Source organism: Sus scrofa, chromosome 8 (genome assembly GCF_054392235.1).
Source record: "Sus scrofa isolate SSC_HxYL_T2T_F1_AM1 chromosome 8, Sscrofa_HxYL_maternal_Yorkshire_Landrace_v2.0, whole genome shotgun sequence".
In the NCBI taxonomy this organism is placed as follows: domain Eukaryota; kingdom Metazoa; phylum Chordata; class Mammalia; order Artiodactyla; family Suidae; genus Sus; species Sus scrofa.
Genome location: NC_139390.1, coordinates 11,288,406 through 11,311,510, shown reverse-complemented (window position 1 = coordinate 11,311,510; position 23,105 = coordinate 11,288,406). Strand labels below are relative to the sequence as shown.

At 47.0% G+C, this 23,105-nt stretch overlaps 1 protein-coding gene across 3 annotated transcripts in view; it reads left to right on the top strand.

Moving 5' to 3' along the window:
- TAPT1 (transmembrane anterior posterior transformation 1) overlaps positions 1 to 14,980 on the top strand; it is a 55,246-nt gene extending 40,266 nt beyond the window's left edge. For 2 of the 3 annotated variants that reach the window (XM_005666539.4, XM_084971602.1), the window contains 9 exons: positions 479 to 576; positions 1,043 to 1,112; positions 2,494 to 2,574; positions 4,902 to 5,011; positions 6,911 to 6,970; positions 7,615 to 7,683; positions 8,342 to 8,418; positions 9,839 to 9,999; positions 12,744 to 14,980. In XM_005666539.4, the coding sequence (XP_005666596.2) occupies positions 479 to 576; positions 1,043 to 1,112; positions 2,494 to 2,574; positions 4,902 to 5,011; positions 6,911 to 6,970; positions 7,615 to 7,683; positions 8,342 to 8,418; positions 9,839 to 9,999; positions 12,744 to 12,961 (944 nt within the window). In that variant the 3' untranslated portion in view covers positions 12,962 to 14,980. Of the gene's footprint in view, positions 1 to 478; positions 577 to 1,042; positions 1,113 to 2,493; positions 2,575 to 4,547; positions 4,707 to 4,901; positions 5,012 to 6,910; positions 6,971 to 7,614; positions 7,684 to 8,341; positions 8,419 to 9,838; positions 10,000 to 12,743 lie in introns of those variants that run through there. The other variant, XM_084971601.1, reaches the window with a different exon arrangement.
- Positions 14,981 to 23,105: the final 8,125 nt, after the last annotated feature.

The following is a 23,105-nucleotide window of genomic DNA, read 5'->3' as shown; positions in this document are numbered from 1 at the left end:
CCATCCCTCCTCTGAAGAACCAGAGAGGACAATCACTTCCACACTAACTTTGACTCAGATACTTTTCTGTTTTAGAATGCAGATTATCCTAATTCAGAATGTATATATCTAAGTCCCTTCTTTCAGTGTTTACCATCACTTACTCCATTAATTCACTTTGCTGAGGCCCTCTTTCCCAAGCATTGAGGGAAATGCTCGAGGCCCAGAAAGAAGACACACGTTCTCCAAAACTCACAGGCTGAGTGACGGGACGCGCAGAGGTTCGCCCCTGCCCTTGTTGGTTTCACGGGCTGCGTACATCTTATCCCATCAAAGTTCTATCAGCTGTAGCTATTTGGGAAATTGCAGAGGTAATAAAGACTTGATTTAGACAGCGCAGTCATCTTCTCGCCATTGTAAACTCAAGGTTTATAGTATTCCCTGTTGATACAAACCGAAAACAGACCCACGTGGTTTCCTTGACCTTGCCTGCTGCTAGTTTTGCATGCCATCCTGATCATGGTTCAGGCGACGACTCTCAACGTAGCTTTCAATTCGCACAACAAGTCCCTGCTTACCATCATGATGTCTAATAATGTAAGTATGAGATTTTATTTTACATGTTTGAGGGTGTGTGGGTACTTTAACAGCAGTATTCTGGGTGGGATAAAATTATTTTTTCTAAATGTTATCTATTCTCTAGGAACTTAGATATGTAGCATGTTCATTTAAAAAAACTGTGGTGGGTGGAGTTCCCGTCGTGGCGCAGTGGTTAACGAATCCGACTAGGAACCATGAGGTTGCGGGTTCGGTCCCTGCCTTTGCTCAGGGGGTTAAGGATCCGGCGTTGCCGTGAGCTGTGGTGTAGGTCACAGATGCGGCTCGGATCCCGCGTTGCTCTGGCTCTGGTGGAGGCTGGCGGCTACCGCTCCAATTAGACCCCTAGCCTGGGAACCTCCATATGCCGCGGGAGCGGCCCAAGAATGGCAAAAAGACAAAAAAAATAAATAAAAAATAAAAAAAACTGTGGTGATAAAAATGATATTTGTGTTTATTATTTCAGTTTGTTGAAATTAAAGGAAGTGTTTTCAAGAAGTTTGAGAAGAACAATCTCTTTCAAATGTCGAATAGTGGTATGTACAATTAGATTCTACGTACAGTTTTATGCAGTATTATTTTGTAATTCATTCTGAAATTCTAATGTCACATTTCCTGTGGGCCACTGTTTCTTGGCCTCAAGCTGTGTTTTTATTCTTTCAACATCCTTACTGAGTTGGTTTTGTTTGTTTGTTTGATTGTTCAGTTAGTTATTGTAATCTGAGGATGTTTAAGATGATAAAAAATTACAGGCATTTGAATAGCACCTTACCATACTTCCAGAAGCTTCTCATTAATTGAGAAATTTTTTGGAAGCAGCTGACATTATTCCATTTTGCACATGTGGAAACTGAAACACAGAGAACGTAATTTGACTTCCCAGGGTCCCTCACTCGCTACTAAGAGAAGACTGATAACGGTAAACCTCCGATTGTCTCTTAGTTCTCGGCTTCTTCAGTTAGGCCTTCCTGCCTCCTTTCTAAGACTAGGAAGTTTGGAGTGGAAGGGAAATGTGGAAATAAAGGCAGAGCAAAGCAGTCCCCGGGGATGTCAAGGTGAAACTGAAATGCAGAAGGCCACAGGGGTGCCACAGTTGAATTACTGAGACGCTAGCCTATTAGGGAAATGACTGCAGAGGTATCAGGCTTCTGAGACGGGTCACTGTATGCATGATGGCTTCTAGCCACAGCCCCACCACCTCACAGACCCAAGGCCTGGGGGCGCCAAGCCTACCACAGTAGGTTTATCTCATTCCATTTCTTGATTACATTTTATCTGAGGCTAAGAAGAAGATAATAGCTTAAAAAGTGAAATGGCTAAACTAGCCTTTAGTAGGATTTTCATTTTTTCCTTTTATTAAATTCATTCAGACTAAGCTCAGAGTGCGTAGTTACTTAGAGTAAATATCATCATGAAACCTAATTTTTGTCTTGTTTTTTCCCCCCTAAATTCCACCTACACCCTAGGAAATGCTATTGTAATAGTAGCGCTTTCATAGCTAAAGGATTCTTCGGGTCGGTACTTGTATACTTACTGTTAACCAGATTGCAGGTCACCTGGGAAGCAGAGGTTTTATGTTACCCAGTCTTATATTTTACTCTCTGCTTCCCTTTTTTTTTTTTTTTTTTTTCTCCTGTAAAATTAAAAGTTTCCCCGTGTCCCCAAGGACCATTGGAGGAAGCTGACTCAATCTGAGCAGATTGATAGTTTGAGTATATCTTGAAGTTTGTAGAAAACTGGAACTGTGTTGGTGAAAGAAGTGAATGGCTTACCGCTGTAGCCACCCTATGTGTAAAGTAATGTACTCATTTTATAGACATTTACACACAACTTCAACATGTTCGACTACAAGAAAATGATTTTATATACATATATTATTTATATGCACTATATTATTTGTATGTTAATTTTTTTCAGATATTAAGGAACGATTCACAAATTATGTGCTTTTGCTAATCGTGTGTCTAAGAAACATGGAGCAGTTTTCTTGGAATCCAGGTCAGTAACTCTTTTAACACATACAGTGCCTTCAAATTTTACTCTTGAACCAAAATCCTTCGCTTCCGTGGGATAGAGGGAGCATTGCAGAAAAGTTCAGAACCTTGAGCTGCTCTACTCTTTGGGTTCCAGGAGGATGGACTGGGTGTGGTCTCGGGAGTGGTGGGAGCCAGACCACGAGCTCTGGTCTTTGACCCCGTTGTTTCCCATGAACCATACAGCATCTCTGTAGAGCTGCACACCCAGTGGGACTGATCACCGCAGCTTCCAAGCCGCTTTGCTGATTTATGTAGCTGTAGCGTGCTGTGGTATCTAAATAGAGCTTCATCATTTTAGGGGTCCACCAGAACCTTTGCTCTTCCCCACCATCTGTCTCTGACTCATCCACTGCCTCTGAGGTAGCATTTTGAAGAAAGACAAAGTGTCAAGCAGTGAGCTTTGTTGCGTACACACCTCTGGATCAAGGCTGACGGGGAGGTGTTGAGGCTCTGTGAGTCTGCCTCATTCTGAGCTAGCAGACAGGCACTGAGGGTACAGTGCGAGCTGGGCACTGTGGCACAGGCGGGAAGGACTGAGAGGGGTGCTCACGGAGCAGCAGAGGAAATCGGTAGTGATAACACGGTCTGCTGGTGCTGATGCGCGCTTGGTGGGAAGCGAGCAGGTAATTTAGAGTTTGTTTGTCTGAGTTTTGCACAGCCTCATTCATGTTTTTCAGTACCGTGCATGTGATGGCCATTTAATAACTTCTTATGAATTTATTTTGATTCAGTGGTAGCTTTCAGGTATGTGTGAAAAATCAGAAACAGATGTAGAATGAGATGTTTGATCTTGGAAATGTATTCCCAGAGAAGTGTTTTTCTTGTAGAACCCATAAAATCAAATGGCATGTCCTACAGTGGCTTGAGTTCTCATCTGAGTAGATCAAAGGCTGAATAGATCCAAAGGCTGCTTGACTTGTGGCGGCGAAGCGCCTCCTCCACACGCGCACCTCGAGTGTGCGCGTAGCTGGATTCTTGGTCTAGAATGCAGTCAGCTATGGGACGTCCCTGAGAGGCGGGGAAGGGCCGTGTGCGGCTGGTCCCAGCAGCGCCCCGTGGGCTCGGCCGTCCTGAAGCAGGGGTGTTGTGCCAGAGGACAACAGTGACCTCTAAGCCCGCTGACAACCGCGTGTTTGAAGTCGTGCTCTCATTTGTACTTGACTGTCAACACATTATCTTCAGCTTTCTTTATCCCTGCTGGGGCAAAGAGTATGATAAGGGGAAACACTTCTGTGTTGGTAAATTCATCGTTCTTTCACTCTTTCTTTTTTTCTTCTTTAATCTTTTAAGCCAAAATACCCCTAATGGAAGCTTGCCGTAAGCTCCCAAGATAATGAATACATAAAAATAGTACTAGGTTTTTGTATGCTGGGCCCATTGCTCTGCACTGTACATCATTATCTCATTCATTCTCTCGTGGTAGAGGGTAGATACTTTTATTTTGTAGATGAGGACACTGGAACTTAGGTCCTTGTCGCCTAGCCAGTTAGTGGCACAGTTCATTGTTGAGAGGTTCCCTGATTGCTGGACCTCATCATGGCATCAGAGCTGCTACACCTGCCCTGCCACACCTCCTCTGCCCTGTGGGCAGGTGTGGCCCCAGCTGTGCTCTCTCCACCCCACATTCCAGCTGCCCACCTCCTGAACTGCCACAGGTCCCTGTCAACCTTTCTAACCTTTCTCTTGCTCTGTCCCACTCTTAGATTCTTCCTCAAGGTCTCAGGTGGTTATCTGTTCACATTTTTTATCAGGCGCTTGGTACTGAATTGACATTGTCATAAATTTGGTAAAGGTGAGCACGTTTGACAAGTGACATCTCTCTGACAGTGAAATAAAGGATGCATCAGTATCTTTAAGTCATGGCGATCAAGGAGGAAAAACATGGTTCATTTGACTTCAGCCCTTTGACTTGACTTTCCCATCATGTTGAGGCAGAGAGCGGAAGGCTTTTCTGAGGAACTTGGTTCATTAGTCATCCCACCCGTGGTTCCCCTGCTGGGCCAGGGCGGAAGTCGGGGCTCCGCTCGGCACTGTCCCCCCTCAAGCAGAGCTCGGCACAGAGAAGGCCCCGAATAAATACTTGTTGAATGATGTATCCTTTAACTTGATGAAATGTGGCTCTTGTGATAATTCATTGAATGCTGGTTCTCTCTCTGTTATCACTTGTTGACAGTGTTACCGTTTTTGCCCTGTGGAGATTGATGATTTCTCTTGTAGCCTGTGATGGGTATTATGGATTCTGTTCATATTAAGAGATTTAATTGTCTCTTTTTTCCCCCTACTTTATAGATCATCTCTGGGTATTGTTTCCAGATGTCTGTATGGTGATTGCATCAGAAATTGCTGTGGATATTGTAAAACATGCCTTTATCACAAAATTCAATGACATTACTGCAGATGTATGTATTTTAAAAAGCAATTTAATGTTTGATGTTGACTTTTATGCTTAATATTATGAAAAGTTGTAGAGTAATATGTTTAAGTTTGCTGCATTTATAAAGATAATGGAAGAGTACGACGGCTTTAAAGTTAAAATTGTAGGAGTTCCCAACATGGCGCAGTGGTTAACGAATCTGATTAGGAACCATGAGGTTGAGGGTTGGATCTCTGGCCTTGCTCAGTGGGTTAAGGATCCGGCGTTGCCGTGAGCTGTGGTGTAGGTTGCAGACACGGCTCAGATCCCGAGTTGCTGTGGCTCTGGCGTAGGCCTGAGACTACAGCTCCGATTCGACCCCTAGCCTGGGAACCTCCATATGCCGTGGGAGCGGCCCTAGAAAAGGCAAAAAGACCAAAAAAAATAAATAAATAAAATAAAGTTGTAATTTTAAATTCCTAAAAATTATTACACCGCTGAAAGTACATTGTTTCAGCATTAAGCAGTTCTGGTTCCATGCATTTGGATGGAGGTATGACGGGCTAGTAGTTGAGATCAGGGTGTTGCTGACCCAAAATCATTGTAATCAATTACTTTAAAAACAATTGCATTGTTTCTATTCAGAACATTAGACTATCAAAATGTGTCTCTCTGGCTAGATTTTTAAATATTTTATGTTTAAAAAGTTATTTTTTTTCTGTAGCATATGAATAGGTTTCTGATAAGTTCTAGAAGACAAGAGCCTTATATTTTTCTGGTGACAGTATTTGCTGGAACTTTGAGGGATTTGTTGGATATTATAACCAGGTATTCTGTAGGATTTCCAGAAATAGAATTGTGGCTCCAGGCTTACTGTAAATAAACAAGACATAGGCAAGTTTTCTAGTGCATTCCTTGTTCCTGCCTCAGGCTCAAAATGACTAGTAAATCACCAGTTATCTAGATTTTATTTGGGTTGTGCTTTGTCTTACTCTGATGTTTGTTGTTTTATTTCAAAAGGCAAAGATTTAAAATGTTAGTCGCAACTGCTACAGTGTGATTTGATTATGGGTTTTGGAATGTTTTAATATATTTGGATAAAATACGATTTTATATTTTTGCAAAGCACTGATAAAGTAATTTCACCCTTTATTCTCTTGGTTTCCTCAATACAGGAATTCCGTTTCATGCAATCATTTTCTCAGCAACTGAAGTCAAAATTAATAGGCTTGATTAAATACTTAGTTTAGTTTTTAGATAGAAATGACCATTTATAGATGCCCTCAAAACTACTATATTCTTTTTTTTTTTTTTTTTTTTGTCTTTTGTCTTTTAAGGGCTGCACCCCCAGCATATGGAGGTTCCCAGGCCAGGAGTCTAACCAGAGCTGTAGCTGCCGGCCTACACCACAGCCACAGCAACACCAGATCCAAGCCACGTCTGTTACCTGAGCGAGGCCAGGGATCGAACCTGAAACCTCATGGTTCCTAGTCGGATTCATTTCTGCTGCGCCACAATGTGAACTCCCAAAACTCCTATATTCTTGAGCTCAACTTTATATCATGCTAGCATCCATTTTTCCAAGAAGGCATTATTATCATTTGATATGCAGTAGTAATAATTTTTAACTGTTTATTTAAGATTTCAGAATTATTTTATATGTATTACACTACTTAACTAGCCACTCTTCCCAGAATTCTAAACTCCCAGGATCATAATCACTGAATAACCCAAAAGGCCTGTACATAACCAGTTGGGGAATTGAGGCTGGGTTTTACCCTTATTGTAGGAAAACAAGTAGAGAAAAACTGCCCAGATGTCATATTGCTTGGTTATTAGCACCTTCTTCCTGGTTAGTTACTGAACATTTCATCTACAGAGTAAATCTGAGCACATTGTGTATTTGCACTGTATTACTTAATGTTTCATTCTTACTTGTCTTTAGGTCTACAGTGAATACAGAGCCAGCCTTGCTTTTGACCTTGTTAGCAGTCGACAGAAAAATGTGAGCATTCTATCAAAGACATAGTCTAAAATTAACTGAACTGTGGTTTAATTCATCAAGGAATATTGATTAAGGGAAAGCTGCATAAACTTAAACTTCCAGAGTTCCCGTCGTGGCTCAGTGGTAATGAACCCGACTAGGATCCTTGAGGATGTGGGTTTGATCCCTGACCTCACTCAGTGGGTTAAGGATCTGGCATGGCCGTAAGCTGCGGTGTAGGTCGCAGGCGCAGCTCAGATCCCACGTGGCACAGGCCGGCAGCTGTAGCTCTGATTCGACCCCTAGCCTGGGAACCTCCATATGCCGCGAGTGCAGCCTTAAAAAGCAAAAAAAAAAAAAAAGAAAACCTTTTCTGCTGATCTCTGTTTTCTGCACTAAATGTTCACAATAATGAAATTAATGTTAACACTTAATATTAAAAAGGAAAAGATTTTGGCATCACTGTAGCCGTTATGCAACTTTGTATTTTAATCTTCCTGTGAACACTTAGATTTCCACATCAGTTTTCTTGCTAAGTTACTTAACAGGGGCTAGACTCTGGTCTTGCTCCTAGCCTCACCTCTTTAGAACATTGGCTGGTAATGAGCGAGTAGTACTCTTTATTGCTGTTTAAATGCCATAAATCCTTTTCTCCCCCTGTCTAGGCATATACTGATTACAGTGACTCCGTGGCACGGAGGATGGGGTTTATTCCTCTCCCACTAGCTGTTTTAGTAAGTCCATACCTTTCCTTTCCTTTTGTATGGTGAGTTAACTGTTATTATAGGATATTAATGTGTGGGTTATCATTACATTTGTTTCAGAAAGACTTGATATAAAAATTAAAGGTAAATGACTTGGGGGAAACTTAGGGGGAAATTTTGTTTAAATTAATAGTATTTTCCTTTTGCATTTGGATCCATCCAATAGAGGGTTCTGAGAGAGACAAAGAACAGAGCAGGAGTGAGGGCAGTGCCCGCTAAACGCTTCTAGCCCTGGTAGGCAAACACGTACCAAGATGAATTCATTTGTGTTTCACAGAACAGTTTTCTACTTTAAAGATCAGCTGGTTTACATTTCTGTTAGGTACAAGTAAATGACACGCCATTCGTGAACTAGGCATAGCGTCTGACTTAAAGTCACCCGTGGAACGTGGCGTTAGCCCCAGGCATCCTAGATTTGCCTAAAGAATCCAAATATGCTTACAAGCAGCCCCATTCAGATAAGATCCAACAAATCTAGAACCGCTTTCTTAGATTTAGACAAAGGCCAAAGGTATGTGCCTGAAGTGTTAAAATCAGCATGGAGAATTCTTTATTTAAAGATTAACTAAGACTCTGTGGCTGTATCTTTTGTTGATGTGTTTTGTTGTTTTGGTTTCTTTCTGGCTAGCTCATCAGAGTTGTAACAAGTTCAATTAAAGTGCAAGGAATCCTGTCTTATGCCTGTGTCATACTCTTCTATTTTGGGTAAGATTATTCTTGATTTCACTTATATAGTGAAGTGTAAATGCAAGATATAATGGAAGTTAAGAGCAACCAAATTGTGTTGGTCCCATCCCAGCTGTCCTGGACATGATAGCTTGTATCTCCAAATGTATTTGTGACTCAGATTCCTACTAAATAAGCTATTTAATAGTGGTAATAATGGTACTTTAGATTTTATTTTAATCTCTTAGTGAAATTATTTACCAAAAGCCCTTTTTGCTTAGGACTTAAATTTCATCCATATTTTCTAATAAAATCCGCCATCGCAGTCAGACATTGTTCTGTGTTTTAAAACAATCTGTCTCTACTTTGTTTACTACATTAAGTACTTAGTGTGCTCTGGTCTATATCACATAAGCCCCAAGGTAATGCAGAAGTGTATCCTTTCTTTGCCTTTAACTGGCTGAACTTTTATTTGCAACTTAATTGGTCTTATGCAGCTCATAACTGGTTGAGAAAGACAAATGGTAATAAATGAACAACCAAAAGACTTATTTTATTTTTTTATTTTTTTTTTGCTTTTTAGGGCTGCACCTGCGACACATAGAGGTTCCCAGGCTAGGGGTTGAATTGGAGTTGTAGCCTCCGGCCTACCCCACAGCCACAGCAGTGTGGAATCCGAGCCACGTCTGTGACCTTCACCATGGCTCACAGCAACGCCCGATCCCCTAACCCAGGGAGCACGGCCAGGGATTGAACCCGCATCATCCTCGTGGACACTTGTCAGGCGCGTCACCCCTGAGCCACGATGGGAACTTCCTTAACCAGAAACATTTTAATAGAAGCAAAATATTAGAAATAACCTAAATGACTGGAAACAAAGGGCTCTGGGGGGCTTTGCTCTGTGATAACCAATGTAGGGAAGCACTGTCAGGCCATTGGGGACCCAGTGGAGTCGGGGAATGTTCGTGGTGTATCGTCATGGGCACCAACAATGGTGATAAAATAACACACCCAGGACCACACAGGTCTGAGCAGCAGAATCAGGATTAGAACTCAAGCACTTGGCCTCCAGAGTCTCTGCTCCGGCCCTGAACCCCAATCCCTCCTGCTTCTAAAGACACCCCATTTCTGGACAGCAGAAAGTACAAAGAGATGGACATTCAGAGCAAAAATGACTGAAAGATAATATACCAAATGCCACAGCATTAAACAGTTTAGTACCAGGCAGACTTCTAGGTATAATTTCCTCTTATATAATGAGAACTAATGAGGTTTTCAGGAAATTTCCCTGTGGTGAAGAAGCCTCTGGAAACCCAGGCTTTGCATACCGGGCCGTCCTTTTTCCCATGCCCCTGCCCCAGCCCCACCCCCGGGCCTTCTCAGCAGCAGCGGTAGTGGCAGGTGTTCACCTGACCGAAGTGGCTGCCGACAGCGGTTGGTTGTTTCTTTCCGGTTTTAGGTTGATATCCCTGAAAATTCTTAACAGCATTGTCCTGTTGGGAAAATCATGCCAATATGTGAAGGAAGCCAAAATGGAAGAAAAGCTGTTTAACCCACCCCCAGCCAGCGCGCCCGGCAAACCGTCCAGTAAATCACAGAGTAAGAGTAAATCCTCTCAAGGTAAGTTTGGTTCTTTTTTTATTACTTCTGTGAATTGTTACCTAAAGAATTAATTGTCTGAGCTCTACATAGTAAAAAAATCACTGTTCAGCCAACACTTAGCAACACCTCAGGATGTGATTTCACTTGGCTTAGGTGCTGACTTTTTAAGTGTCTGTACTGTAGATCTCTTACACAGATGCCACTCATGCGGTGCCCCGAGCTTTTTCGTTGTTTCCATCACTGACAGGTGCGGGGATACAGCCGTGGGGAAGAGGCAGAGCTGGGAGGATGAGTGAGGGGTGTGCTGTGTGGCAGGTGGCGACAGGTGCTGTAGAGAAGGCTGGAGTGGGGTCAGGAGAGGGATGTGTGATAGGAGCTGGGGGCCCTCCCGAGCCTGCCCTGTGTACGGAGACCCAAGGCAGGAACGTGCTTGGCATGTGGGGCGGCCAGCGAGGCTGGAGTGACCTGATCCCAGGGGAGGGGGACAGGAGGAGGGGTCAGAGAGGGCTCCTGTGAGGGAAGAGGTCATTGCCCGGCTTGGAGCAGAAGAGTGATGCAACCCAGCATTTCAAAAGAATTATTTTCAGTCTTTGTGGAAAAAAGACTCTAAAGGGTGAGCGTGAGGGCAGAGGCCAGCGGGGAGGCTGCCTGGCTCAGAGCCCTGGTCCGTGCGTGAGCAGGGCCGCTGACGGAGGGCTCTGGGTACCAGAGCCCAGGTCCGTGTGTGAGAGGGCTGCTGACGGGCTCTGGCAGATGGAGAAAAGCAGAGCGTTGGCACACGGCGTTGTGCAGTGGGAGAAAGAGGAGCCAGGGACGATTCCAGCGTTTCTGCCCTGGAAGATTTGCCGGGGGCAGAGGGGGGTTAATTTTTGTCGTTAGGGGGCAATTCCTTATTCACATGAGCATTTATTCCTATGACTTTTAGTTTAAATGTTTTATTTTGCGATGTCTGTGTCAGGTAATAAATGAGATGCTGGCGATACAAAGGTAAAGAGAGAAATCATACTTCCAGGGCCTCATAGACCGATGGGGTTAATCCAGAAAGATGAGTGAGTTATGGACGGGCGTGGAGGGGGCAGGAGACGGTCCATTCCTCGAGGCGGTGATGCCTGAACTAAATCTTGAGGCTGAGAAGACGTGGGCACCCGTGGAGATGGGTAGAGAGCCCTTAGGAAAGGGACCAGCCTGAGCTACATCCTGGAGGCCAAAAAGGAAGAGAACTAGTGGGTGAATATTCCAGGCGTAGGGTTTGCTCTGGAAGGGGCAGGAGATGAGACGGGAGCTGGGCCGGAGGCCAGTCTGGAGAGAGGACTATGCCCATCGTGCGTCCTTTAGAGGTTGCTAAAGTATAGTACAGACCTTAGATAATCACTGGAAGTACGTTTTTAATTATGAAGAGCACATAAGTACCGTCTGTAACATGGGGTCGCATTTGTTTCAGCTGCTGGGTCGTTCACAGTGGGTCTGTATGTGTCCTGTTAGGTGAGGCTCCTTCAGCAGTAACAAACCAATCACCCTCAGTCTTGTTTTCACAAAGCCCCGTCTGAAGCGGGGATACAGCCCGTAAGCATGTACTGCAGTTCAAGGTCCCTGGATCCAGAGCCCTGCAGTAAGAAGTGCGTTTCGGGCGCGTGTCTGTGGTCTCAGTGGATGTTTGGGGATCAGGAAACCACAGGCCAGAGACCATTCGGGAAGGTACTACAAGTCAGGCAGCTCAGGCCCAAACTGAGGGAGAAAAGAGAGGCTGGCTGGCAGGGCAGCGGGGAGGATGGCATGTTCTGGAAGAAGCCAGGACAGCGGCAGGGAGGGCAGGGGGTGAGGTGACCCCAAGGTGAACGTGGTCATTGTCGCCATCACGGCGGTGGCTTTCGCAGGTATGGTTTTGGGGTTTGGGGTGTGTCACGTTTGCCTCAGTGAAGCTGCTCTTCTTCGGACTCAGTGCATGAGTCAGAGCGTGATGCATCAGGCCCCCAGACAGCTGTTCCTCAGGCCAGGCCCAGAATGAAGGCTTGGGGGTTGGTTGGTTGGTTTTTGCCTCCGGTTTGGGTTTCCTGGAGGTGAAACACGGACCAGGTCTAGCTAATGCGCCTACACGTAGAGGGGGAATGGAGTCTCGTCTCCTTGGCCCCGCTGTCCTGAGTTGAGGAGTCTGTTCATTTTTCAGGGCTGGCGGCAGTCCTCTTAGGGCTTGGCCGTGTAAGAGGGGGATCAGGATGTAGGAGTTCTGATCTTTCAGTAGTCAGAGAGCGGTGTTATTTGCGTGACCTGATCCAATTAATAACTTCAATATAAAAGTTCTTTTTTTAAATTTTTTAGGTCTGCACCTGTGGCATATGAAAGTTCCTAGGCTAGGAGTCAGATTGGAGCTGCACCTGCAGGCCTACACCACAGCCACAGCAACACCGGATCCCAACTGCATCTGCAGCCTACAGGGCAGCTTGCGGCAATGCCGAATTCCTTAACCCACTGAGCGAGGCCAGGGATTGAGCCCGCATCCTCTTGGATGCTACTCAGGTTCTTAACCCACTGAGCTACAATGGGAACTCTCCTAAAATTTTAGATGGGCAAACAGAAATGGTGTAGCCTCTGAGTTTCATTATCAGCCGTGGTGCTTATACAGCAGGCTATTTGGCTATCATTTGCTTTATCCAAAAGCATGGATAATGGGCACTTTTCAGTACCACTAAATCGGTACGCTTGTATTCATTCTGAGTTGTGGGGGGCAAATCCTTTTCTAATGAAATGAATCTGTTTTTCCACAGAAGAAAGCCTGTCTGCTTCCGTCACCAGCCAGCCAAGTCATCAAAAGGAAAACGTCTTACCTCTGCTTGTGACAAGCACCTCTGATCAGTTTCTGACAACTCCAGATGGTGATGAGAAGGACGTAACACAGGAAAACTCTGAGTTAAAACACAGATCCTCAAAGAAAGATTTGTTAGAAATAGACAGGTTCACAATTTGTGGAAACCGAATTGACTGAGTTCTATGGCTCCGTGTGCCAAAGACGCAGAGTCCCGGGCGGCAGGTGCTACGCTACCAGGGCGGACAGACGCTGAAAATGGCACTTAAATATTTATTTAAAGACTTAAATTATTAATGGAAAGCAAATTTTAGTGTCCTTCTGCTAGCGATGTGGTCTGGCTGAAGGTCAGGTCCTGTGAGTCCACCAGCCGGGACCTCCAGTCTTGACTCTCGGGAAAACCTGATGGATTCGGAAGAGTTCCTCCCACTGGCCACGCCGCAGAGTCGCTGTGGGCGCGCCGGGAGCACCACCACCATCACTGGGCTTTGTCAGTCTGCTTCCAGAACGTGGGATTCTGCCGTGAGTCCTCTTAAGCATAAGGATCCACCTGGGAAACTGTGAAGCTCTTACCACGACGCTCCCTTTCCAGCCTCATTCTGTTCCCACAGTTTTCAAACGCCACTTCATCTGCCAAAGCATTAAAAAAAACAATTAAGTCAAAATAAATGTTCTTACCACCAGAATAATCTTTGAAGATGTATCTGAATTAATCAGAATAAAAGGCTACCTTAAAAAAGACATGATGAACAGTAGCATTTTATAGGAAAAAAAAACCCTAAGCCAGTTTATTTAAAAAATATTAATTAATGAAGGTTATGCGTCACTGAGAAAACGTTTCATATTTTTCAGTTCACTCTTTACCGCAAAACATGAGCTGTGTGTTGTTTAATTGCAGTGGGTAAGATAGAAATCCCCGTACAGAAAAGCACTTTTTATACTGAAAAAGCAGAGCAGTGTTATCTTTTCGTTAACTGGTTTCACTTTAAAACTAGTGGCTTCACAAATTGCTACCGTTAAAAGGATTTGGTGTTGAACGGGCTTAAAGAAATGTCAACGCACAAAATTCAGAAGTGTCGACTTGAACTGGGTTTTCCAAGTAACAGTCTTAAGTCAATGTTCCAAGTGGCTGGGGCATCGTCTTGCTTGGGCTTACAGAATGCACTAATCTCTGTCTGTCTGTCTGTCTGTCTGCCTGCCGGCGCCTGGGGCGGGTGTCTCTGTTGTGTGGAAGGGGGTCTGTGTGGGGCTGTGTGGCTGGTGGGGGGGTGGGGGGGGGTGCCTCCGGGGAAAGGAAACGGGCCTTGGGAGCGTGTGGGTGACTGTCAGGGTGTGGGCAGGTGTTCGTGTATGGATGTTGGGAATAGCAGCCAAAAGGTGCTTTTGGTTTTGTTTGAGATCAGGATTCCATTTCTGCTGAATTTCTAGTTTGTAGCCTGCACCACAGGACAGGTGATTCTCCACCACGTTTTATCTTGAGAAACCTTTCTGCATTTTTATACAAATTTTACAGCCTCTCATTTCAAAATGTCCAGATGTTACTGTTGACTCTTACTTCCGTTGTTGTTTTCATTGTCAAGTTCAGCTCTAGTGCTGATAATTTCCAGCATGTGATATGCCGAAGGTACATTTTGGGTGATTTGTCTATATCCCGGGTGAAATGTATAGCGAGCATAATGCTTTGGCCTGTTCTCCTGAAAAACAAAAGTGAATTTTAATGTTTTGCATTAAAGCTAAAGAAATCGGAAGTGTCATGTTCACATAGGGGGAAAGAGGAAATTGTACAAAATGCCTTTGTGAAACCAGGAAGTAGTTTAAGTTAAAAAAGAAAGACCTAAATTGTTTTGTGTGTGTTTCAATGAAGCCCCATTTAGAATCATTCTTTTTTCCATCTTTACCACTTTAAGGAACAGTGTCCATGATGAATGGGAATAGTTTGGGGAAAACTTTGCCAAACATAGCCCTGATCCGAGCAAGAATATGATTTGGGTCTATCTTTCAGTTCAGCTTGAATTGCTCTGTTATTGTGCTGTCATTTTTGGAAGATCTCTCTCTTTTTTTTTTTTTTTTTTTTTGCAGAATGCATTGGGAGTTTGGAATGATGTTCATTTCTTCTGTTAAAGTGGCATTCAGTACTAATTTTTTAAGTGCATCTTGTGTGAAACTCAATAAATTCAATTTTATAATCTTTTTTAAAAAGGTCACTGAATTTATTTTAATAGTGTTTACTGCTATATTTGGTGGAGTGAATTTCCCACTTCATAATAAGAGTTTATTTCCAATACCCAAGAGACAGGACTGTGGTGGTGTGAGTCACTACTACCGGTGGGATTCGATCCCAGCCCCGGAACTTCCACATGCCAAGGGTTCAGCCAAAGGGAAAAAAAAGGTAATGCATCTAGGAGTTCCTCTCGTGGCTCAGCAGGTTGAGAACATGACATAGCATCCGTGAGGATGAGGGTTCAATCCCTGGCCTCACTCGGTGGGTTAAGGATCTGGTGTTGCCACAAGCTGGGCTGTAGGTTGCAGACGCAGCTTGGATCTGGTGTTGCCATGGCTGTGATGTAGGCCAGCAGCTACATCAGGACCATTCGGTCCCTAACTCAGGAACTTCCATATGCTGCATGTGCAACCGCAAAAAGAAAACAATGATTACCTAAAACTCGGTTTGTCAGTGATAGGGTTCTGTACGGACCTCAGCTGTGCTGGCCATCACTGCGGGATGCCTCCTAGCCCAGATTAGTGGTCCTCAAAGGCTGGTGCTAAGCAGCATCCCATCACCTGAGGACATCTTAGAAATCCAGAGCCTTGGCCCCTGCCCATCTCTGCTGAATTGGAAACCGGGAGTGGGGCCTGACAGACTGTTGTCACAGCCCTCCAGGTGACTGGTGTGTGTTCACGTCAGAATCCCCGACCTAGGGCCATCCCTGAGTAGGATCCAGACCTCGGAATTAGGGGGTCAAAGACAACTCCAGCTGCTCTTCCCAAAGTAAATACTGAAGAGACTGAAATAGAATTGAGGGCCAAGGGTGTTTCACATATGCCTACATTTTATTAAAGTGACATTTGACAGATGTTGCTTGCTCAAGCGGGTGGGGGGGGCCGGGGGGGAGACTAGATGAGATGGAGCAGGGTTAGAACCAGGGGCTTTCAGAGCTTCCTCCAGCCTCGGTGCTCCACCTACTGCACCTTCGAGGCTCTGCCCCCATCTAGCAGTAGAGCCTTTCAGAGGATCACACAGAAGTCACAGAGCCCTGGTCAAGGTAGCACATGACACTTCAAAGTTTTAATCACCAGGCAAGCAGGGCCTTTCACTGGGCAGCTTAGATTCCAGCCGAGAAACCAGATCATCACGTTGGGAAGAGCTGAGTAGTGCTGGAGGGTTAACAGGTGCCATAGAGAAAACAAGCTAATGCGAGAGGGACCTGATGCTTTCTTGAAACTGATGGTCAGGGAAGCCCTCTAAAAGGTGACACGTGAGCTGTGACCTGAGCTAGAAGGAACTTGGGTCAGGCAGAGACCGGCACGTTCAAAGCTGCTGAGGTGAGAGTGAGCAGAGTGTATTCTACCAGCAGAAAGAAGTCAGCAGGGCTGGGGGAACGTGCAGTGGGGTCAGGTTGCAGCTTCAAATGCAGCAAGAGGTGGGTTGCGGGCTGCGGGCGGGGGTACATGGCTCATCCAAACCCAGGGACTAAAAGGAATTAAGACACTCCTGGTCTCAGGGCCAGGCAAAGAGTTAGGATACTGCTTTTTCCTGCTGTGTGAAGAATGGGTTGCAGGACAGCGGGCATGGAATCCGGACACCAGCGAGGGGGCTGCTTTCACGGAGTCAGCCTGGCTGGGGAAGGTCTGAAGTCAGGCTGGGGCAGGGCCAGGAGCCCCGCCGGCCCATCAGGCTCCCCCTGCACCTCGGGAGGGCAAAGCAGCAGCACCTCTGCAGGCCACTTTAAACCTCCAGTGGCCACACAGACACGGAAGAGAGAATTCAGTCTAGACTTGATCCTTTTGTTTCTTCAACGCTGACACCGCAGAGCAGGCGACATCGATCTCTGGCTGATTTTCTGTTTCTCACTGGATGGTGGTTGTGATGAGCTGCCTCCCCATCTGTTGTCCTTCCAAAAGGACTCCCCCAGGCAGGCCGGCATCCGGCCGCTGGCCCAGGATGGAAACCACATTCGAGTAAGGGAAATGGGAGGAAGTGCCAAGAGTCCCACGCTGAGGAGCAGGAAACTGCGCTGGCCGGCCCCCCACTGTCAGGGTCGGGCTGAGACCGGGAAGAAGCTGTTGATGGGATAACCAAAAGCCAGGTGGTCCCAGATGCTACTCCTCTTTAATTAGAAAACACAGCAGGAAAGAATATGACTTTTCCTGGCAAATACAATGGATGTAAATGCACCGTCCATTTCTCCTTCAAACATAGCACATTTAAAACGACGGAGTTCCCTTCATGGCTCAGTGGTTAAAGAACCCCACTAGTATCCATGAGGATGTAGGTTCGATCCCTGGCCTCCATCAGTGGGTTAAGGATCTGGTGTTGCTGTGTCTGTGGCGTAGGCCAGCGGCTACAGCTCTGATTCAGCCCCTAGCCCGGGAACTACCATATGCCATGGGTGCAGCCCTAAAAAAGAAAAGAGAAAAAAAAAAAAGATGGAGATCCTAGGAAGATGGAATTTTAGCCTTGAAGAGACTCTAACAGGCACCTAACCCCTGTCCCAGGGCCAGCTGCTCTTCTCCTGTATCCCAACGTCATCTAGCTCGGGCTTAACACCAGAGCCGTAGTAGTAATAGGAGCAATAATGGTTTTTCAGAGTTCCCCTTTGGTGCCACAGCAGATTAAGGATCCAGCATTGTCAGTGCAGCCTCTTGGGGTCGCTGCTATGGCGAGAGATTGATCCTTGGCCCAGGAACTTTTCAGCATGCTGCAGGCAGAGCCAAAAAAAGAAAGAAGAAAGAAAGAAAAAAACAAAATGATTTTTAAAACAGACACCCCCTGCAAACCATCACACAAGACCCACTGAATTCATACCTCATCTAATCTGCACAGTATGCCTGCAGAGTTCCCATTTTACAGACGTAGAAACTGAGGCCAGCAGGCTCTTCTCAACAGTCACCCAGCTAGGAAGGAACAGGGCCAAGATTTAAAGGCTGGGCCGCCTGACGGCAGAGCTCCAGTCCTTCACACCTGCATGAGAGCCCTTACCAACCAGCACAAGATTTTTTTTTTTTTTCTTAAATCAAGTAGTTTTCTAAAAAAAGCATGAGCAGTTAGGCAGACTTTCCATTCCCCCTGATCTCTTTTCAGTTCACATTTTCCAGACTCTCATGTGATTCTAATTCTCCATAGATTGGCTTTGCTGAGTGATATTTTTAGAATGTGGATAATGAATGGATGGTTCTGGTTCTGCTGTTTATTGTTGAATCACCTTTTTTCCTCCTCAGGAACCACGATAGCCTGAGGTGTAACAACATGGTTTTATGTGATGCTTGGCATTTTCCCAAGAGTCTCTACATGGTTTCTCATTCCCCCGGCAACGTGGGTCTCGATGTCCATTTACCGACCAGGAAGCCAAAACCCTGGTTTTCCAAGAGTTTGGGTGCCAGGATCTCGGAGCAGGGCTCCCCACCACAGGTCAGGCACGTGCTTGCTAAACACATGGCATACATGCCAGCATAGCTGTCCCCGTCCCTGTGCTTGGGAAAGAGGGTGGGGGACCTCTTTTTGGCTCAAACAATAGCAAATACCCCATATTTTAAATGCTTTTGTTAGTTTCAGTCATCAGGTAATACACATCTGTTATAGAAAAGTCAGAGGTATAAGAAAAAGGTGGAGGAATTAATTCCCTGTGGCACAGTGAGTTAAGGATCCAGCATTGTCACTGCATCAGCTAGGGTCACTGCTGTGGCACCAGTTCGAACCCTGGCCTGGGAACTTCCACATGCCACAGGTGTGGTCAAAAAAAGAAAAACAGAAGAAAGAAAAAGATGGCGAGAGTTCCCATTGCGGTTCAGTGGGTTAAGAACCCAACTAGTATCCATGAGGTTACAGATTCAATCCCTGGCCTCGCTCGGTGGGTCAAAGATCTGGCATTGCTGCAAGCTGCAACAAAGGTCACAGACCTGGCTCAGATCTGGTGTTGCTGTGGCTGTGGTGTAGGCCGGCACCTGCAGCTCTGATTCCACCCTGGTGCCTGGGAACTTCCATATGCCACACGTGTAGCCCTAAAAAGAAAAAGAGAGAGAAAGAAAAGAAAACAGTGGAGCTGGGGAGAAAAATATCTATAATTTCTATAATTTTACCATCTAATTTGGTGCATGGTCTTTCAAACTGTTTCTAATAATATACACAAGTATAGGTTTCTAGATGTAAATATAATTTAATGAGACTCTACACACTGGTTTATAACATGCTTCATTTTCTTCACACACAATAGACATTTCTCCATGTCAGTGATTTAAAATACTTTCGCTGGCTGCATAGAATTCCACCGATGGCCAGATCATAATTTGTTTTATCTAGTCCCTTTCGTTGGGCATTTGTCTGATTATCTCCTTGGCACGAATTCCTAGAGCAAGCATTCCTTGGGCAAAGGCTCTAAACAACTATTGTTACGGATGTGAAGTTGGCTTCCAGAAGCACATATGAGCCTGCCCGGAGCCCCACACTCCCACCAGCCCTGGGTTGGGTGACTGTTCTAATCCCTTGCCAACCTCAGAGGTGTTCTTAAAAGGGTGCCTAGTTTTAAAAGTGTGATTAAAAGAGAGCCCATTGTGGCTCAGCAGGTTATGAACCCGACTAGTATCCATGAGTATGCGGTTCGATCCCTGGCCTTGCTCAGCGGGTTGGGGATCTGGCGTTGCTGTGAGCTGTGGTATAGGTCGCAGATGTAGCTCGGATCCAGTGTTGCTGTGGCTGTGGTGTAGGCCAGCAGCTGTAGCTCTAACTCAACCCCTAGCCTGGGAACCTCCATATGCCATGGGTGTGGCCCTAAAAACAAAACAGAAAAAAAGAGTGTGGATTAAATATTTTAAATATATTTATTAGATATTTTCCATTTTAGTGGCATGCGTATTCCTATCTCAGGTCTAAAACCACAGCCTCCCCCGTTCTCAGCCTTCAGCCTTGGACGGAGTTATACCTTCCACTTTGCTGGTTCTCCAGCTTGCAGACTGGAGGAGATTAAAGGACTTCTTGGCTTCTGCAAGCATGGGAACCAATTTCTAGCATAAATCTCTTAGGTGTAACTGTGTATCTCCCCTTGGTTCTGTTTCTCTACAGGGCACTAATCCCACCCACGTTAGCTCCGCCCTCATGACCTAAGCGCCTCCCAAAGGGCGCCCCCCCAATTCCATCACACTGGGGGGTAGGATTTTGACATATATTCTTGCTTGTTTGGTTTTTGGCCACCCCCTCGGCATGTTGTAGTTCCTGGATCAGAGATCAAACCCACACCACAGCAGTAACCTGAGCCACTGCAGTGACAACGCCAGGTCCCTAACCTGCTGTGCCACAAGGGAACTCCAGAATTTGAACTTATGAATTTGGAGGGGAACACAAACATCCAGTCTTCAGTGGAGCGGGTTATCCCTGGGCGGAAGTTCTCCGATCCCCAGCGGCCTTTCCTCGAGGTTCATTTCAGGACAGGCTCACCCTCCTCGGGGCTCTTCAGCTCGGCGCTGTTTCTCCGGGTGTGTTCCGGTTACAATCCTCTGCCCTCTTCGCCCCCTAACACTGGTTTGTATTGACAGGTGCTCTTCGCGTTGTCTAGACTCACTGCGCATGTACTGTAGGTGCTTGAGGTCATTCACTCCGCATCCTCCTTCTTTGAGCTCAGGCACTCTTACCATCTACTCCTTTTTATGGATAAGACTCTGACCTCAGACAAAGGTGCAGGCTCAGAGGAACACCGAAAGCGGCAGCGGCAGGATTCAAGCTCAAGCGGTGGGGCTTCAGACTCTGCGGAGCCACCACGCTGTTCGCTCCAGCTGCAGCCCTTCTGCAGCCCTGGGGCCACGTTTGCCAGGTGGCCCGAGGTCCTGTCCGCAGAATGGGAGGGACCAGTAGACAGCGGAGGGTCACGGAAGGTCCTTTCCCGAGGGCCACTCTGGATGCGTGGACATCAGCTGCTTCAGCCCGGGAAGCCGAGGGTGCAGAGAAGGAAACACCCTTCTGCTAACCGCCTGCTTGATGCCAGCGAGGGGGCCGGGTTCTTGTCTCACACCGTTTCGTCCCCACTGCAGGAGGACCGTCTTAACTCCGGTTCATAACTGAGGCCCGGAAGGCCAAGGGAATCCCCTAAGGTCACACAGCAGGTGGTGGAGATGAGAATCTGAACCGGGTTTGCCGACGGCAAACACCGCCCTTGGGGTGGACGGAAAAGTGGCACCATCACCCCCACCTGGGACCAGAGGAGCCGTCCCAGGGGAGCTGGTGCCAATCGCGACAGCCTGCTGGGAGCCTGCGGCGCGCTGCTTGATCCCCAGTACAAACCAGGCTCAGGCAGAGTCAGAAGGTCCTGCGCAAAAACCTCAATTGCGCCAGGGCCTCTGTTTCTCAAGGATCAGGGGCCCAGACACGCCGGGGCAGGAATGCGTTTTCCTTACGGGGGACCAGATGTGGTTGTTTCCAAGAAAAACCGTGGACCTGGCCTCTCTCCTGGGTAGAAGTGGCAGGGCTCCGGGATGGGAGCCGGCATCCCGCAAAGCCAGACTGCAGAATGCACGAAGGAGGGAGGCACTCTAGTCGGGGCTGGAGCAGGAGCAGAGGACTCGGAGCAAAGAGACTGGGGACGTTGGGGGAGGGGGAGAGACGCTTCCCCCAGACGCGCTCCCGTGGGGCTCAGGGAACAAAAGCGGCAGATTCCAGCCCCCACCGCCGCCCCGGGATCCAGGACAGGTCTGTGTTCAGAGAAAGCAGCAGCCGGACGGCCATCCTCAAGAAGGGGCGGCCACCACCCCGGCCCCGCCCAACTCTGGGCCTGCCAGGGTGGGGGCGGGGTGGAGAGACTCTGGGAAGCCCCCCACCCCCACCCCAGCGGAGCTCAGCCGGGATCGAATCGTGGGAAGCCGGGAGGCTACATCCTTTAACCTCTAGCCGGGACTTTCAAATTCCTCCGCAGAGGGCAGAGGTCCCCTGGGGGTACTTTAAGGGCTGCTGCTGGAGGTGGGGAGGGTGGACGGGGCCTGGGAACTGCAGAGTCCAGGTACCAGGGCAGGGGGTGGCCACAGGAGGTCAGGAGCCAAGGGCAGGGATGGGGGCGCAGAGGAGGAGCAGGGGGCTGGGAACTGGGAAGGGGTAGGGGGGTGGGGGCGAAGGGGTGGGGCACAGGGGAGGGGGGATGGGTGGGGCAGACAGGAGGAGCCTGGAGTCGGGAACCGGAAGGGGGCGGGCGAGGGCGAAGCAGGGGAGCAGGGGAGCAGGAGACCAGGGAGCAGCGGAGGGCCCAGCGGATCCCGAGCAGGGGACTGCGGGTTCCGGGAGGGAGTCACAGGAATCCGGATTGCAGAGGGTCTGGGGGCACCGTGGGCTTCAAGACACCGGTTCTCCTTTCCCACGCCACTTAAAAAGCATCTCCCGTGTCATCACTTCTCTGGGGGATGCTCCGCGAGGGCCGCTCCCCAGAACCCCTGCCGGCTCCCCACATTCTGGCCATTCAAAGGGCAGCACCAGGCCGAGGAAGGCTCGCATCTGTCCTGATGGGCAGGTGCTAGGCCTTTGGATTGTGGAATATTTTCTCTATCACCCTTGGTTCTGAATAAAATGTTATCTGACAAAAAATTTGTGCTGCTCTGAAACGTTTGAAAACCCTTCTATTCCCCCAAGCCACCTCGCGCTATACTATCCAAGGTTCCTAACTGGGCCCTTGATTTTTGACCCACAAGGTTTTTCAACTGGGGCCATCAACAAGTGTTTTAAGTTTCGGACTATTTTGCTTCAAAGTACAATTTCTGGGTTTTAATTAGCTAATCCCCATCCCGCACTCTCCAGGTCTTCAGTGGCCTTGAAAAATAAGTCTGCTTTCCCAGTATGGTTGGAACAGAAGAGAGTGGGGTCATTCCCAAAGAATGGTCTTTATTTCTCCTGTCTAGTAATTCCCTGGAGGACTCAGAAAGCTTGTCTGTATTTCCACTGACTCTAAATTCACCCCGTGTAAGTCACTCCCCTAGGATGGCCGTGATAAAATAAGTACGTTTTAAAAAAATAAGCATTGGCAGGGATGTGAAGAAAATGGAACCCTCCACGCATGATCAGTGGGAATGAAAGACGGTGCAGGCTCTGTGGAAAAGTTGAGCAGTTTTCCAAAGTGTTGAACATTATTTCCCTATG